Source organism: Elgaria multicarinata, chromosome 2, assembly GCF_023053635.1.
Source record: "Elgaria multicarinata webbii isolate HBS135686 ecotype San Diego chromosome 2, rElgMul1.1.pri, whole genome shotgun sequence".
In the NCBI taxonomy this organism is placed as follows: Eukaryota; Metazoa; Chordata; class Lepidosauria; order Squamata; family Anguidae; genus Elgaria; species Elgaria multicarinata.
The window spans coordinates 158,224,952-158,242,745 of NC_086172.1; the positions used below are offsets into that span (position 1 = coordinate 158,224,952).

At 43.6% G+C, this 17,794-nt stretch overlaps 1 protein-coding gene across 1 annotated transcript in view; it reads left to right on the forward strand.

Moving 5' to 3' along the window:
* The window catches only part of UNC79 (unc-79 homolog, NALCN channel complex subunit), a 155,606-nt gene that overhangs the window by 33,554 nt on the left and 104,258 nt on the right, over nucleotides 1-17,794 (forward strand). Inside the window, exons 9-13 of the mRNA XM_063118002.1 lie at nucleotides 1,168-1,256; nucleotides 6,067-6,107; nucleotides 10,008-10,036; nucleotides 11,305-11,534; nucleotides 17,279-17,450. Of these exons, the coding sequence (XP_062974072.1) occupies nucleotides 1,168-1,256; nucleotides 6,067-6,107; nucleotides 10,008-10,036; nucleotides 11,305-11,534; nucleotides 17,279-17,450 (561 nt within the window). The remainder of the gene's footprint in view (nucleotides 1-1,167; nucleotides 1,257-6,066; nucleotides 6,108-10,007; nucleotides 10,037-11,304; nucleotides 11,535-17,278; nucleotides 17,451-17,794) is intronic.

Consider the following 17,794-nt stretch of genomic DNA (forward strand, 5'->3'; position numbering starts at 1 on the left):
CAGTGTAGCATAGTTAGAATTGATGCAAAGTGAGGCTGCCTATAAGGAGTAAAGCCAGTGTTGTCCCCAGTTTGGGTTTGTGCTCTTTGTAATAAACATGTTTAGCTCAAATAGCTCAGGTTTAAGTGTCAGATGTTCATGAATAGATTTGTTTGAGCTAAGACTGAGGGCAGAACTAAAAGTAAAAGTTCATGGCAAGCAGTGTGGAACTTGACGTTACAAGAGACATGGGGATGCCATAAAAATGGCATCTCCATGTCAAGTTCTCCCTCCCCACTGTAATGTGTAGTATCAGTTACTCCAGATCCTGACATCATGATGTTGTGCATTTGCATACTCCCTCGAGCCCATGAATGTAAAGTTGGGATGGGGAAAGTCACAGTGTAATGATGATGTCATGATGACACAAGGCAAGTGCTGCAACGTGTTATGGAAAAGGAGGGAGAACTTGACTCAGGGATGCCATTTTGAAGGCATCCCTGTGTCTCTTGCAACACAACATTCTACCATGAGTAACAGTACCATACAAGACAAAAATAATCTCCCCCAGTCTGGTGTCCCTCAGAACTTTTGGACTTCATCTCCCATTAGCCCCAGCCAGCATGGGCGTTGATCCGGAATGCTGTGAGTTGTAGTCCAAAACATCTGGAGGGCACCATGTTGGGGAAAGCTGCTTTAAAAGATCCCTTCATGCTTCCCTTCCACCCAGTAAGTTGCTTCCACAATTCAGTTTGGAAGGCAAGCAAATCATGTTTTCTTTTGGTATTGTAGCTAACAGTGTTTCCAGCCTTGCTCAGCCTAAACATGTTTGTATATAAGCACTGCTTAGTTCTGGCCTGCCAAGGACTCAGTGAACCTCAGTCCATTAGAAGCGATCATATTATCACTTGACTTCTTCTTTCTTTGGGATCAACGCAGCATCAGCAACAATATCCCAAGTAAAACATTCAGCTCATTCATGCCATCGTCACTGGTTCCCCTTTTCCCGTATCCAAGCACCGACAAAACTTGTAGGAGTGCCGGAGACAGGCCATAGATTCTCTTCTGTCAATGCAAGTGACTGAGTGCTAATGAGGTTTTGAGTTTTCATATCAGTGTTGTTGGGTTCATTGACTGGAGCAGCTTTTTGGAGAGAGAAACTGATTCTGTGCTTCCTGTGTGTTTCAGATGTGCATAGATCCTTCCTTATCTGTGGCTTTGGGGGATAAACCACCCCCTCTCTACCTTTGTGAAGAATGCAGCCAGAGGATTGCAGGGTGGGTAGACTAAGAGAGGCAAAAACGACTGGAAAAAACATAATAATAACAATAATAATAATAATAATAATAATAATACTCACAATGAACTTAAGAATCCCCTATTCACAAAGCTGTATTAAAACCTCTTCACCAAATTAAATGAAAAACCAAAACAGCATTCTACAACCACAAACTGAAACGGATAGAAAACGGAACAAAGCAAACCAATTCCCAAGTCACTGCAAATCTAATCCCCCCCTGAATTTAGTATCACAGAAAATTATTTTTTTTTACAACATGCCACTTCTGCTGGGAAATGTAGTGTGCAAAAGAGTATAATTATATTGGGGAGGGAGAAAAGAAAATCAAAGTATATTGGCAGGTTTGAGGAAGTAGATAAGGACTCATGATTGAGGACAGCAAACTGGGAAAAGAAAAGTATCAGTAGAACGGTCTTCCCTAACCTGGCACCATCTAGATGTTTTGGACTACAATCATCTATGCATGATGGGCACTGGAGTTCCACACATCTGGAGGGTCCCTAGTTGGGGAAGGGCTGCTGTAGAATTTGCCCCGGTCTCCTCTGGTCTTGCAGCCTTTAGGAAAATTCTCCCTTTGCCATTAAAAGTCATGAGAACTAGAAACGGGATCTTTTTCTTTTCTTTTTTTAAACCCTTATCCTCCAGACTACCATGTCTCTTTTTATTCTCTTACCATAGGCATAGAGTGGAAAAGTCGACAGATCTAATGAACAGATCATTAAAAAAAGAGGATAGAAAGTGGTATGGATAAAGGCATAATTGTCTGTGATGTACACATGCATTCTCTTTTTCCTTTGAGAGCCAGTATGATTTAGTGGTGCCAGCAGCAGACTAGAACTGTGGCGCTCCAGGTTCAAATCCCCACTCAGCCATGAAGGTCACTCAGTAACCTTGGGACAGTTACGACATCTCAACCGAACCTACCTCACAGGGTTGTTGTGAAGATAAAGTGGGGGTGGAGTGGAGAGACCCCTGTACGTTGCTGTAAGGGTGTCATCCTATGTATGTTTAGACAGGAAAAAAAAGGTCTCACTATATTTATGGAACCAAAAATGGAACCACGCCAGAACAAGAAAGAATATTTGATTTGATTTGATTTGATTTATTACATTTATATACGGCCCCATAGCTGACGCTCTCTGGGTGGTTTACAAAAGTTAAAAACAGTGAACATTAAAAAGTATACAAAATTTAAAATCATCAAAAACATAAACAGTATAAAAACAACGGTATCCATTAAAAACAACAGGCTTAGGGACACCTCAAGGTTTGCAAAAGGAAGACAAAATACTTCAGAAAAAAACAAACTTAGGGCACAATCCTGTGAATGTTTACACAGAAAAAAAGTCCTCCAACTGCTAGCCAGACTTCCCGCCCTGTCTAAACGTGCATAGGATTGCAAGCTTTAAGTGTCTTAACAAATCAGGGACGGGGGTGGGGTGGGGATTAAAAACTGCGAAGAAGGCAGGAAGCCAGTATTGTGAGCTGAATCTCATGTTATGAATTTGTACTGACAGAATCAGAAGGGCTGATGCAGCACTTCCAAAATCCCAGTTCCTCAAAAAGAGGCCATTCCGGCTGCAATCCTATATACACTTACCTGAGTAAGCCTCATTGAATTCGCTGAGACCTATAGGATTGTGCTGTCAGGTGACCATTTACAGCACAATCTGGCACATCTTTTACCACACATCTGAACCTGATGTGGTAAAATAAGTTCTACCACCACTGAGAGAGATTATACATATGACTAAATTTATTTATTATCTATCTATCTATCTATCTATCTATCTATCTATCTATCTATCTATCTATCTATCTATCTATCATTGTCTATTAGATTTCTATACAGTCCAATAGCTCTCTGGGTGGTTCACAACGATTAAAACTAGGGCTGTGCACAGACCCCCCGAACCGCTTCAGGCCGATCTGCCTGTCCCCTGCTCCGCCCTGTGGAGTGAGATCCGGAGGGGCGGATCGGGATTTTGCCCCCCCTTCCCTATTTACTTGCCTCCATGGCGGATGGCGGAGGCGAGTAAGTGGGGACAAAATGGGGGCTGATAAGCCCAACTCCCCCCCGCCCCCTTACCTGTGTCCATCGTGGTCCGTCGCAGGCTTCAATTGAGGCCCCAGCTTGAAGCCGGAAGAGGAGGCCATGGCCTCTTCTGGCTTGAAGCCGGGGCCTCACTTGAAGCCCACGATGGACCGCGATGGAGGCAGGTAAGCCCCCCTCCCCCTGCCCCCTTACTTGGCTCCATTGCCGTCGCCTCACGGACTGCGGTGGCGGTGGAGCCAGGTAAGCGAAACTCCCCCCCACCCCCTTACCTGCCTCCGTCGCGGGCTTCAACTGAGGGCCAGGCCTCAAAACTACAGTATAAAATAACAGTAAAAACCAAAATAAAACTTAGTAGCAATGCAAAGATTTAAAATACAGTAACAGATTTAAAACAACAGAAACCGAAAGACTAAAATCCTTTTGAAAATAAAAAGAAAGAGCACGACATAGGTTCCATGCGAGCCTCTGTGGGAAGCTCATTCCACAACTGGGGTGCCACGAATGAAAAGGCCCTCTTCTTAGTAGCCACCCATCTCATTTCCCTTGCTAGGACAGCGAAGATTGATCTTAGGGTCTGGGCAGGTATATGTGGAAGGAGATAATCCTTCAGGTACTAAGTTACGCAAGAGTTCACTGTGAGGGAATTTAATTGTCTGATACAACTTAACACTATATAAGCTGTAAAACCAACCCATGCAATTTATTTATTTATCCTACTTTTCAGACCAAGGGGTTAATGGGTGCATTGATACAATGACCCTATTTTAGCCTCACAATATCCCTGTGAGGTAGATTAGTTGGAGAAAATAGTGACTTGTCCTGGCTCTGCAGCAGGGGTGGGTAATTAGTGTCCTCGGCCTTACTTCAGAAGCCTTTGAAATCAGTTCATACCTCTTGCAAGAGTGGTTTGTCCCTTCCTCGGCAGCCCAGTGGGTGTGGAGGAACAGAGAGGGGCCATGTCTACACGAGGTTGCATTTGTGCCTCGTAATTCGTAATTCGACATCCTGCATTTGCCTTTCTTCAAGGGTATCCCGACAACAAGGAACGCAAATGTGCGGTTTGTAAGGAATCCTCCACGCACCATTTTAATTTTTTCTTTCCGGTTGGGTGTAATTGCGCAATTGCACATGGGCGACCCAGAGCCCATTCAGCTTGCTGGGCGCCCCTTCTCCTTGTCCTGGCGCATGCCAACACCTCGCTAAAATTCCTTGATTTTTTTCATTTTGGGGGGATGGGGCGCCCCTTCCCCATTCACTGTTTATATGAAATTGTGCTTCTCGCTGGCCTGTGGAGATGCGTAGCCAGCTCAGTGGCCCCCTCCCTGCTTCATTTTTTTAAAAAATTATTTTGTTATTTTTTTATTCTGTCAATGGCAAGCTCCCCAGAGGCATCCCAGCAGCCATTCACCTCACTGGCCATCCCCCTCCCCCAGCCAAGGGTGACAATTCAGGGGTTGCCATTGGCTGGGACCTGCCTCCACTGCAAATCCGGAGCAAGGTGACTGACGGCAAATGTGTGTCGGTGCCTTGCTCACAGCACAAAGTTTTTAAATTCTCCAACTCGCCAACTTTTTAAATTCTCATCTTCAGGGGAATGCCTCAGGACAGCATCACAATGGCGGCTGTGTCATATAAATGACCTGCCACCACTGTGGATCTACCCCGGGGCAAACCCCTCGTCAGGACAGGCCCATGGAGACAGGAAGAGAAGGGAGTTTCAGAGAGGAGAAAAAGAGAGAGAAAAAAGGGGGTGTCAGAGAGAGAGATGGGGGGCTCCTCCCTCTGCTGGCTATTTTCTTTCACAAGGCATTTAGAAGGCAGCATTTTAATTGATAAAAAAAAGCAGTTTCACTAAGAATGAAATCTAGCCCAGGGCTTCTGTTCAGTAGCTGGAGAAAAAAAAAGGTTAATTTGAAAATGCATTGCAGCTTCACTTTTTTAATATAGTTTTGCCTTCGTTTTCAGAATCTACTCATTGTCAAATTTTAGGGCAAATGAATGCAAATTCATGGAAATGTAAACCAGAAGGTTTACTTCTTATTTTGTGTAGCTGCTTTATAGCTGCCTTGGCATCATAGTAACACCATTTGCAGAGGATAAAAGAAAAGAAAAAGTAATTTAATTATATACAAGTCACCTTGGTGTTGAAGCAATCTTTGATTTAAACCTGAAGCAAAAAAATAATTAAATTTGCTAGGAGGCCTGGCTTTTAAATGAGCACAGCATCTTTGATACTGGAGTTGTTTGTTCTCTTTTTGTGTTTGGCTCGTACCTTTCGCCATGTGAGGAGCGTCAGGATGCTCTGTGGCTTTTCTCATCTTCTAAATTAGGATCGTCAGTGCAATCTGCCAAAAGGGTAGAACGTGGCAGACTTGACATCGACGCCGTGGTAATTTGCAATGAGTGCAATGTGACAAAGAGGGCTAGTGGAAACAGTCCAGTTTAGAAATAAAAATCACGGCTCGGATCCTAGCTAGGTGTCCCTGAACAGAAGGTGCCCTTCCATTCACAGAAGGGACTTGGATCCAGCAGGACTGACTTCCGCTGGCAGGAATATCCATGAGCGGAACTCCGCACTGGAGCAAAGTCAGGATCCCAGCATAAAACAAGCTTTTCATAATCATAACGAGGAGCCCACCCTGTAAAATTCAGAAAGCTGTTTCGTTTGGGGGGGGTGGGATAGGGGCGGGAAACATCACAAACCGCTCTGATTCTTTTTTTTCCTTTTAAGGGATCACAGTGAATGGTTGATTGATGTTCTTTTACCACAAGGTAAGACTGCATTTACAAGTCGGATTGCAAGTTATATTGACAATACGGTGATATGGGTGTTTATAGAATCATAGAATTGTGGGATTAGAAGGGTGCTCAAGGGTCATTCAACCCAACTCCCTATCTCGTAGTTTAGTATGGTAGAGCATGTGCCTTGGATGCAGAAAGTCCAGGTTCAGTCCCTGTCTGGCTTCTCCAGTTGAAAGGAGCAGATAGGAAGTGATGGCAAAGACCTCTCCTTGAGACCCTGGAGAGAACCAGTGCCAGTCATACTAGACAATGCTAGACTAGCTGGACACACAGCTTGACTTGATATATGGGAGCTTCCTGTGTTCCCAATTCCAAACCTGTCTGGTGGGGTTCTTCAAAATGCTGCAAGGGATCTACTGGTGAGCCATGAGAAATACCTGAATTAGAACAATTAAAGTCTCCGGTGAGCCTGAAGTACTTGCTCGAGGAGGAAGCAGCCCTCTCCACCTCTTCAGGTAGTTTCACAGTTACTGGTTCTCTCAAATAGAATTACCTGCTCTCAGAGGAATCATGCTCAGAGCTGTGGCCCCATGCAGAAATGCACAGTGTCCTCCTCAGAAGGCAGGTAGTTCACACCTTAGAGCTCCTTTCAGGCATTGGATAGGATCCAGTCATATTTAGAACAGACCCAATCATATCAATGGGATTTGAGTATGACTAAGTCTGTATCCATTCTGTTGTCTACATGTGTAGATTAAACCCTTGGAGGGGGGGACAGGAACCCCTGCTGCACCCCACTGGCCTTCCCCTGACTTCCACATATTAGTAGCAAGGTTTCAGGCCTTCCAGCCAACAAGTTGTCAGGAATAGGTAAGGTCTTGTAGTTTAGATAAGATGTAATTAGAAGTAGTCTGGAAGTCTTTGGGGCCTGTTTGGCCTTTGGGATGTCCTTACTCCCACAACCCACCTCAACTCTGCTCTGAGAACACCAACAGAGATCATCAGTTCACACAGATTGTAACATTTCAAAGGCCCAACAGCCCCCAAAGCCTTCTAGACTACTTCTAATAAAATCTTAGCTAAACTACAAGGCGTTAACTATTCCTGACACAAGTGGAGGTCAAGAATGTAGCTGGTGGAACACAGTGATGTCTGGGGTGGGGTCCTGCTCTCCTGCCATGTTGTGATTATTCTAGGCGTGGAGGCAATGACAGAAAGGGGCTTAAAAGGAAACTATTAGTGCATACGAGTGAAGTGAGCCTTACATTTTGATTTAGAAAAGAAGTATTCAGCAATCAGAAACTTGACTCATTATTAAGGAAACACCCTAATCTTTTCCACTATATTGTGGAAGAGCAGCAGTGTGGTTGTAGGTCTGCCCCCTATCCTGTGCATATTCATTTTAACATAAAAAGGAGAGCCTACACATATACAAATGTTCATAAGTATGGACCTAACAACATGATTGAGAACCCTGCCTTTTCCAGCCATGTGGAGAGATCCATACATGTTTCTTAGGCTCTCTTCAGACATTTGAATGAGGGGTGGCATAATGAGGCAGGGGCAGGATGTGGCCCCTGGAGTGCTGGAAGTTGCCCACCTCTGCTCTAAGAGATTAGGCTATATAATGAAAAAGCATAACCTATAGTAAAACATACAACTGATGTGCTACAAGCAGACAACAAATTTACATAAAGATGGTCTACAATGGACAGACCAAAAGGCAAATAGGGAGTTTCCTATAGGGTATAAGGATGTCGTTTTTGGGGAACTTTTGCGGAGGCTTTGAAGAAAATTGACTGCCTATATTTGTTAAGGAAGATTGTCCGGAACATGACACTCACTGAAATTTTTCCAAGAATATCCTAGCTGCAGAACAATAAGAATGCGTTTGGTGACACACTTCTAACTGTTTGGGGGTGCTTCCAGACAAGCCTTTTATTATGCAATCCCCCTGCCTCATTTATGCAAGTTTTACAGGGTGGATGGGTTTGAGACATTGTCGTCTTCTGCTTGTACAGTCCCATGTTTTTCCACCGCATCTTCCATCGCTATTCTTTCCACAAAAGAAATCGGTTAAGGAGGAAAAGACAGAATAGTTGCACAATGTCTTTTGATTAGTAGTGCTAAATGCCACCCGTCTGGAGGTACCCTTCTTCTATGAACAAATGATGCTATTGATCAGAATAAGACAACATTGGTTTTGTTGCCAGTTTTATTTTCACACTCTATGTATTAATAAACATCCTACCTCTGAAATTTTTGAGGGAAACATTTTTTGGGGATGGGGTTATGCTAATATTCTTTCAGTGTGCTTCTTGTGGTGAAATCCAGACAGACTCTGATGAGTCTTGAGGCTGGTAGAGTTCCATCACAGGCGGGTTTGCCAAGATATTGCTAAATTTGGCGTTAAAAAACAGCAACAATTTCATGGTGTTCTCTGTTCCTGAAGTTCTTCTCTCTAGTCCACTGTTGCATATCTTTGTGTGTCTGTCTATATCTCTTGAGCGTACCTTGCACTACATTCCTCTGATGAATTTTCTGTCTGGGTTCAGCCTCTGGAGCAGCCTAGTGAACAAGGCCATGCCGCTCCTCCTGTTGGGCAGGCCAGAATAAATTACCACTTCCATGCAAATGGAAAGCAGGGAACAATGATCATGTTTTGAACTGTAAGAGAAAGAAGCTCAAGGCTACAGAATGAAAAAGATGCCCCATCCGTATGCCTAAACCTGCTGAGCTTTGCAGACAAGAGCTACAACACATGCCTGATTCTAGAAGGACTCAATTCATCTGGAGCTCTTTTAGTAGAGCGCTTATAATAACGGTGTTGAATAAGCAAAGAAAGCAGAGGTGTGGTGTTAAATTTTGAACTGCAGGCACTCATCATGACTATCTCCATAGCCATGACCCTAAGGAGTGTCCAAATATTCAGGTAGCTGTGCTGACTCATAACAAGCCACTTCTAACAGTTTTCAGCTCCACCGGGAGCAGTTCTTTTGTAAAAGGAATAGGTCTTAATTGCCCATTCAAGACTAAGTCATGCCCCCCACAAAACAGGGAACAATCTATTGTTACTGGGAACATTTATTTCCATGGAGACCATATAATGCTGAGTTTAAAATCTTTTCACTGGCTGCCAATTTGTTTCCGGGCAAAATATAAAATGCTGGTTCTTTAAAGCCTTACATAGTTAAGGCCCAAGGTAGCTTAGAGAGCGCCTCCTCTCCTATGTTCTAGCCCACCACTTAAGGTCCTCGGAGGGTCGTCTGCTGCGACTGCCTAAAGTGAGATTGGCACCTTTTCCTTTGCCGCCCCTTCAACCTGCAGGTTGAAACATGCCTGCTGACTTCTTTGAATGTCTTTAAGCAGGCATTGCAGACTCTATTATTCCGGCAGGCCTCTCCTTTTTAGAATCTTATTGCTGACCATTATGTATTGTTTTGATGCTGTATGGTGTCATGGATTGGGTTTTTTTTAAAAAAAACTTTTAAATTGTTTATAACACTGTATGCTATCTAGAGTATTTTGTATATAGGAGGGGCGTAAATTGAATAAATAATGCTAATATTACTACCACCACCACTACTTTTAATAATAATAATCCCCCTTCCCTTGCTACTGTGAAGGTTGTAGCTAAGCTAAGCTCAGCGGGAACAGGGAAGTCTGTGTGTGTGTGTGTGTGTGTGTGTGTGTGTGTGGCAAGTACATCAGCATCCCTGCTAATCAAAAAGTGCCAGTGCTCCATCCCTGTGAGCCCTGGCTGCACTACACCAGTGCAAATAAGTCCTAATGAACAGATTCTATCACCGCTCTAGAATAACATTTCAGTAGTAAAAAAATTCAGTTCCGAGAACAATCTGTCCACCTTGGCACTCACAGCAGAGGAGTGATCATAACCGTTTTGATCTTCCATTTACCTTCCCCTTACAGCTGAAATTTCTGCTATATGTCAGAAGAAGGTAAGACTCCTCTGTATGTATGATGGGGCATTGCTCAACTTTAATTTTTTTATCGTCTGTGACTTCATCTCATCATCATGTGTGCTATGCAGTTTTGTTCCATTTCTTTCTCTGTCGCTGCAATTCTGTAACAGTGGAATATGCTGTCTGTCGTTGAAACATTTGGCCATTGGGCTTCTGATTATTGGGTGTTGGTATCCCACGTATACGTTTACGTGCTTTCTTGTTGCCATTGATTTCACTTTGCCCAATTCAGTATGACCGAAATTTACCGAGGATTGCTACTGGACAAAGCCAGATGAAATGAATGGAGATTGCAAGGATAGTTTAAAGACCTAGCCAAACAACTTGTTGTCAGAAAAGAAACATATTTTTTTTAGAGTCATAGAGTTTTGATTGTCAAATACAGTCATATCCAATTTATTAAAGGCCATAGCTAGATGAGGGCTTATCCCGGGTATCACCCCGGGATCGTCCCTGTGCGTCCACACGATGCACAGGGGGATCCCGGGAGCAGGGAGGGATGATCCCTACATTTCCCTGGGATTTTGCCCTACCCTTGCAACCTGTTTTTTCCGTGGTCCCGAGCTGATCCCAAGACTGCGGAACATGTGGCTGGGCGTCGTGGTTTGTACCGGCTCCTCGTGGTTACTTGTGAGGAGCTGGGACCCACGCACTTACATTTTATTGGTGGGGAACACAGTGGTTGAGCGCCAAGTGATTATCACACTTGCTCATCCATGGCAGAAGTTTGATTTGTTTTTCACTTGCAATTTCACTTTCTATTCTTAAACTACTGGGAGTGAGGAACACTTCCTGATGTTCACCGACTCACTCAGAGATCTATCAGCAGATCTCAAGCTGTCCTTTGCCCACCATTGGCATACGGAGGCTACACATAAGGAACAGGACAAGACAGCAAGCGCGAAATTTCAAAGCTTGGCTTTTGATAGGTGAAATTAGGGGTAATGACTCCACATCCTCTAGGCCTGGGGTGGGGAACCTGTGGTCCGCCATAGTTTCTTGGACTCCAACTTCCATCTGCCCCAGCCAGCATGGCTAAAGGCTAGGGATAATGGATGTTGGAGTACCAAAACAATCATTCCCATCCCTGCTATGGGGTCAGATCTGAACTCTGCTTCCACCCACGCTCTATTCTTTCCAGCACCCCCCTTACAAGTGAATGGTTTAATTGACTGTCAGCTATTTGTTTTTTGGCTCTCAGGCAGCGCCAATGGCGTAATTACATTAATTTTGTTTCCTTGTAGAACTGCAGCTCGCATGTTAGGAGGGCTGTTGTCACATGTTTCTCTGCTGGCTGCTGCGGTCGCCATGGGAACAGGCCGGTGCGCTACTGCAAACGATGCCACTCGAACCATCACAGCAGTGAAGTCGGGGCAACGGCTGAGACTCATCTGTACCAGACATCGCCTCCTCCTATCAATACTCGCGAGTGTGGGGCTGAGGAGCTCGTTTGTACTGTGGAAGCTGTCATCAGGTAATCTATCCCAGGCACATGAACACACAGAGGCCCATTCCGTCCGCCCACCACCCCCTGCCTCAGCAGTGCAAAGAAATCATATTGAGGTCTTAGAACTCAATGTTTTGTGTTTTCTTTTCCTTTCCCTTTTTTTTATTGTGAATATCAACAAACAGAACAGAAAATACATTGTGAAAACAGGAAAAAAACACTATACATTGTGTATATAAAATTATCATCATTTCCCATTGTATGTAGCATTAAAAAAAAAAGGGAGGAGAGAGTTATACAAAGGTTTCAAGAAAAGCAGACCAGATATCCATATTTTTATCCACTTGCAAGTTGCGTCTATATAATACTTGTTCAAAAGTTGATAATGTTATTAGGTCCTCGATCCATTGCATTACGGGAGGTGTGAATTTGTCCTTCCAATGTGATAATATAAGTCTTTTGGCTGTCATAAGGGCTCTGAAGATCCATATGCGCTGACCATGTGTTAACTTCCAAGAAGCTGGTAGGTAATTTAGGAGATGCACATTATTCCATATTATAGATTGTTTCAGTACAAAGTTCATCCTTATTATAACCTCCTCCCAAAAAAGGGCAACTATGGGGCATTGCCAAAACATATGAGTTTAAGAAGCATTAGATGCCTTACATCTTTATTTATTTATTTATTTATTTATTACATTTTTATACCGCCCAATAGCCGAAGCTCTCTGGGCGGTTCACAAAAATTAAAACCATCATAAAACAATCAACAAGTTAAAAATACAAATACAAAATACAATATAAAAAGCACAACCAGGATAAAACCACGCAGCAAAATTGATATAAGGTTAAAATACAGAGTTAAAACAGTATAATTTAAATTTAAGTTAAAATTAAGTGTTAAAATACTGAGTGAATAAAAAGGTCTTCAGCTGGCGACGAAAGGAGTACAGTGTAGGCGCCAGGCAGACCTCTCTGGGGAGCTCATTCCACAACCGGGGTGCCACAGCGGAGAAAGCCCTCCTCCTAGTAGCCACCTGCCTCACTTCCTTTGGCAGGGGCTCACGGAGAAGGGCCCCTGTAGATGATCTTAAGGTCCGGGTAGGTACATATGGGAGGAGGCGTTCCTTCAAATAACCTGGCCCCAAACTGTTTAGGGCTTTAAACCGTTTAAACATCTCCAACAATTATGCAAGTTAGACAAACTCTTATTGAAAAGGCATTGTGGAGTCCAATAGACCCGAAACAAATTGTGGTATACACTAGTGCTGTACTGAAAATTTCTCCATATTTTTGGGACCATTCTCATCTAATTTGATAGAAAAGAAATCGCTTTAAAAAAGCGAAATCAGAGAAATTTTCATGGGCTGGGTTTGGGGTTCTCATGTTTACTTAATGCATGAGGTAACCGAAAAATGTATGTGTGTGTGTCCCGTTTTTAATTGTACAATCATCTTCTGGCAGCCTGAAGCTTCCTTGGCTTCCACCACTTCAATTAATTTTATATGGTAGCTGCCTTCCCTCTCTTCCTCCACAATGCCCGGAATTATGCTAGGTAGAGGACATTGTGGAAGATGTAAAAATAGGAGCCAGGTTGCCAATGCAGTTCTGTTGTTGCTATTTGCCATGGCAGAGCAAACAAAAGAACCCTTGGGAAAGAAGAAATAAGCTGTGCTCCATTCTCTGCCACTGGTGAGCCCAACTGTGAGAAACTGTTGGAGAATTTCTCCTCCCTCTGGAGAAATTCAGTGAAATTGTTTCCCCAATTTCTCTGGCCTCAAATAGCAGAGAGAATTTTGAGAGGCCATTTGTTCACAGCTCCAGTATAAATACAGGTGAGCTTTATTCAGGTCCTTCTGACATATAAGAACGAAACATTGGAATGCTATAATGCAGCACTGAAAGCTGTGATTTTATCTTAATTCCTCTTTATCCATCCCATTCTTGTCCACTCCAGTTAGACTGTTCTTTTAGTTCTCCTCCTCCTCAGTGTGAGACAGGCTGATTAACCAGATTGAAATACTTTTTAAAAATGGTATACTGGTATACCATGGCCTTGGTGTTTACATTGAGAGGAATGGGGTACATCCCCTTCCATTCACATTCATCATCATCATTTATTTATTTCTTACCTCTCCCTTTGGATTGAGGTGGGGAACAACATTAGTACAACAATACAATATACTGTAAATCAAATACATAAAATTAATTAAAAGAGCTTATAAAGCCAATACAATATTAAAATAACAATCAGGTCATCTTAAAATTCTTAGGTTTAAAATTCATCTGGGTAGGTCTGCCGGAAGAGACTAGTCTTTATAGCTGTCTTAAACTTGAAGAGAGTGTTAAGTTGACGAATCTCTTCTGGCAGGCCATTCCACAGTCTGGGGGTGACAGAAGAAAAGGTCCTCTGAGAAACAGTTGTCAGCCTAGTTGTCACTCAGCCTTCTTCCCAGAGGACCTGAATGTGTGGGATGGATTGTACAGGAGAAGGTGATCCCACAGGTAACCTGGACCCAAACCACATAGGGCTTTAAAAGTAATGACGAACACTTCGCCCCGAAACTAATTGGAAGCCAGTGGAGTGATTTTAATGTTGGCGTAATATGGTTAATCCTAGATGTACCAGTTACCAACCTGGCTGCCATATTTTGAACTAACTGAAATTTCTGAACTAGGTACAAACACAACAGCAGTAAAATGCAAAAGGAAGTAAACAGGGAAGAAAGTAAAAGTAAAAATAATTATGGGGAGGTACTAAGTAGTCTAGAGCTCATTGGCAGGAAATAGGGTTGACTTGTAGTAGCACAGAGAGACTTTCTCCAGAAGCAGGAGCAATGTGCAAGAAAGCTGTCTTATACTTTGCCATGGAAAACCAGGGAGACCTTTGCTTCTCCACAGTCCAGTGTTACTGGGAGCTCAAGCCCTGCTATCACTCCCTCCTCTCAGTAGTTCAGCTATGGATGGTCCTTAGGTAGGGTGACCATATGGAGAAGAGGACAGGGCTCCTATATCTGTCCCAGGTGGCTGCAGTGGGGGGAGTGGTGGTGTTGGAGGAGGCGAAAACAAGACATTTTCCTTCTGTAAACTTCCTCAAGTTAACTTTTCTTAAGATTCAGTGACCAGATACAAAAGAGGGCTGCAGCTTTAAGGGTGACCAGATACAAAAGAGGGCAGGGTTCTTGCACCCTACCTTAGGCCCCAAATCCCGGGCCTCCCTAAAGGACCGACCAGTTAGCAGGACGTGATGAGGACATCAGGGCTGGAGAAGCAAACTCCATTTTATTCCTGTAGTTGTGATGATGCTGTACAGCACCATGTACATTGATGGTGCTATATAAATAAATAATAATAAAAATAATAATAATAAGTGAGTTTAAAATTCATGTATGCCCAGAGAATATCTTTTTTCTTTCTTTTTTCTTTTAAATAAAGATTGGCAAGCTGTATTTTGGTTTGTTTATTGCACTGACACATCAGGAATGGAGAAGCAATTGTAAAACGTGGAATGGTCTTTTGGGGGCGAAGAGAAACATTAGTTGCGTCCTTCACAATTGAAGTAATACCCATGGCCATCTAAAGCCTACACCCCATAAGACCCTTAAGTCCAGGGTGAAATAGTACTGTAGGACATAATAGTATGCATGTTTAGACAGAAAAAAAGTCCTACAACTCCCAGCATTCCCTAGTCAACCTGGCTGGCTGGGGAATGCTGGGAGTTGTAGGACTTTTTTCTGTCTTAAACATGCATAGGATTGTGCCCTAACTGTGTCACTGCTTCCCTTTGCTGCCTCAGATCCAGATAGCTCTGCACTAGTCATTCTCTTGTCTTTTTTTCAGCCTCTTGATTGTGGAGGCTGGTGGCTCCGCTGTCCGTGAGGCAGTGAATCTGGTATGATTTTAGTCAGAACCAGTAAAGGCCAGACCTCCTAGAGTTCTGACTGGTTCTGACTTTAACCCAGAGCAGATTCACTGCCCCACGGACATCAGTGCCACCAGCTTCCAGTACCTCTGGAGCATGAAGGGTGGGTGGGCACGGTCCTGATGGAGCAAAGCTCCTGCTTCCCACTCCTTTTCATTACATAGAAGTTGCCCAAATGCTCTAATAATTCTTTTTTTAAAATCCTCATTCTTATTGTGCTCCTCTGCTTACACTGATTCCCCTTTCAAAGACCTGTCAGTTCCCACAGTGATAGGGAGGAGGCCGGAGAAACCTCTTTCCCTGTGCTGCAGGCACTCAGCTGGTTTCAGCCTTAATTCCCACATTTTCACTTAACAGTTTCTTTCAAAAAAAGAGAGGAAAGAAATAGAGCTGCCTTCGCGCTAATTAAAAACATGCAAACACCCACCCACATATATCCAGCATGGTGCTAAAATGATGCTCAGAGTGGGGCGGTGGCAGAGGAAACCGCTTCAGGGAACAGTAAATTGAAGCTGTCGCCTCAAATGTTGGGAGAAACCGTCAGTTTTAGCGGCTGCCAATCCGTATCCCTTTGGGGAAACAATTACAGGAAACCATGAATTAGAGAAGTGGCTTTGGAATTAAAGTGACCATGGGAGTTGGGGAAGGGGGAGGGAATGAACACAGCCCACATGGTTGCGCCCGCTGTGTGGACAGAACGTGGTGAGATTCACACATCCCAAAGAAAGAAAAGTGTGGTGTAGTGGCTAAGGTGTTGGACTGGGAGTTGGGAGATCCGGGTTCTAGTCCCCACTCGGCTATGGAAACACAGTGGGTGACTTTGGGCCAGTCACAGACTCTCAGCCCAACCTACCTCACAGGGTTGTTGTTGTGAGGATAACATGGAGAGGAGAATTATGTACGCCGCCTTGGGTTCTTTGGAGGAAAAAAGGCGGGATATAAAATAAATAAATAAATAAATAAAAGTACAATAATTATGCTTGGAGTTTACAAGCAAAAGGGTAACAATGGAGTAGCTCTAGGAGCTGCCCATCTGGGAGCACCTTAAGATGCAGACTCCTTTTAATGACCTGGTTTTTCTATATGATGCATTTCCATTTGCTGCAGTGCTATTTTTTTAAAATGTAACAAGTAAGGGGAGATTCAGGAAATTACAACTTGAATTATATTATTTGTATTTCACCCTTCCTCCAGGGAAATCAAGGCACCATATGTAGGGGCTCAACCATTTTTATTCTCACAAAGACCTTATGAGATAGATTTTGGCAAGACAGTGTGATTAACCCAGGATCACCCAGTGAGCTTCATAGCTAAGCAGGATTTGAACCTGGGCCTCTTCAGGCTTTAGATCAGGGATGCAGAAACTCCAGCCCTCAGGCCTGTGGAAGTTTTGCATCTGTCCCATGGAGAATCCTTGGCTTCTTCCACAGGGCAAGGCTTAACCTCAAGCCCCCTGGAGGAATCCTTGCTGTTATCTCTGATCTCAGACTGGAGAGAATGGCAGGGATTCCACTGCCCTCCACTCCCCATCCCAGTCTTAGACAAACACTCTGTCTAGTGTAAGCCCGGCTTTCGAATTTATTGTATTATTCAGAGAATACTGAACACATACCAATGAACATAATTTAGATTTGTAGTATCAGGAGTCTTCTGGGGCTGCTGCTTTTCCAGTGCTTTCACTCTCTGCCTCTGGTACTTAGTTTATTAAGTAGTTATCTTAGCAAAATAATTCATGGAGAATAACTCAGGAGACCAGTTCTTACAGATACGAACAAGGGTATGAATGCAAATGTGGGGGGGGGGGCGCTTTACTGGGCACTTGTTCAGGGGCATGCCTTTGTTTTTTTAGCTTGCTGAAAGAGGCCGAATTCCATGCCGAGCAAAGGGAGTATGAGCTCATCCGCAGGAGGCAGCTGGGCCTATCTTCATCACATCATTCTTTGGACAACACGGACTTCGATAACAAGGATGATGACAAGCATGACCAGCGCCTTCTGAGCCAGTTTGGGATCTGGTTCTTGGTAAGCTTCATCCCACGTACCTGTTTCCCTCGAATTATCCCCTACAGCACTAAGCTGTTGGCATTGTTGTTGTTGTTGCTGCTGCTAAATCACACCCTGGGCAGCAGCGCTCCTAAGATCCTTTGCAAAGGGTTTAAGGGGGGAAATGTAAAAACAACAACAACAACATAAAAAATCAACAGATGACCCCATCCGATTCAAATTGGGGTGCTTAAAGCTCTCCTTAATATCTATTACTGTGCCAATTTTGAAGTCTTTATCTTTAAAGCTTACGCAGATGTAAGCATTTGTTTAATTCATATCAAATCCTGCTCCTGCGCCCCAGTGGCCGCTCGGAAAACACG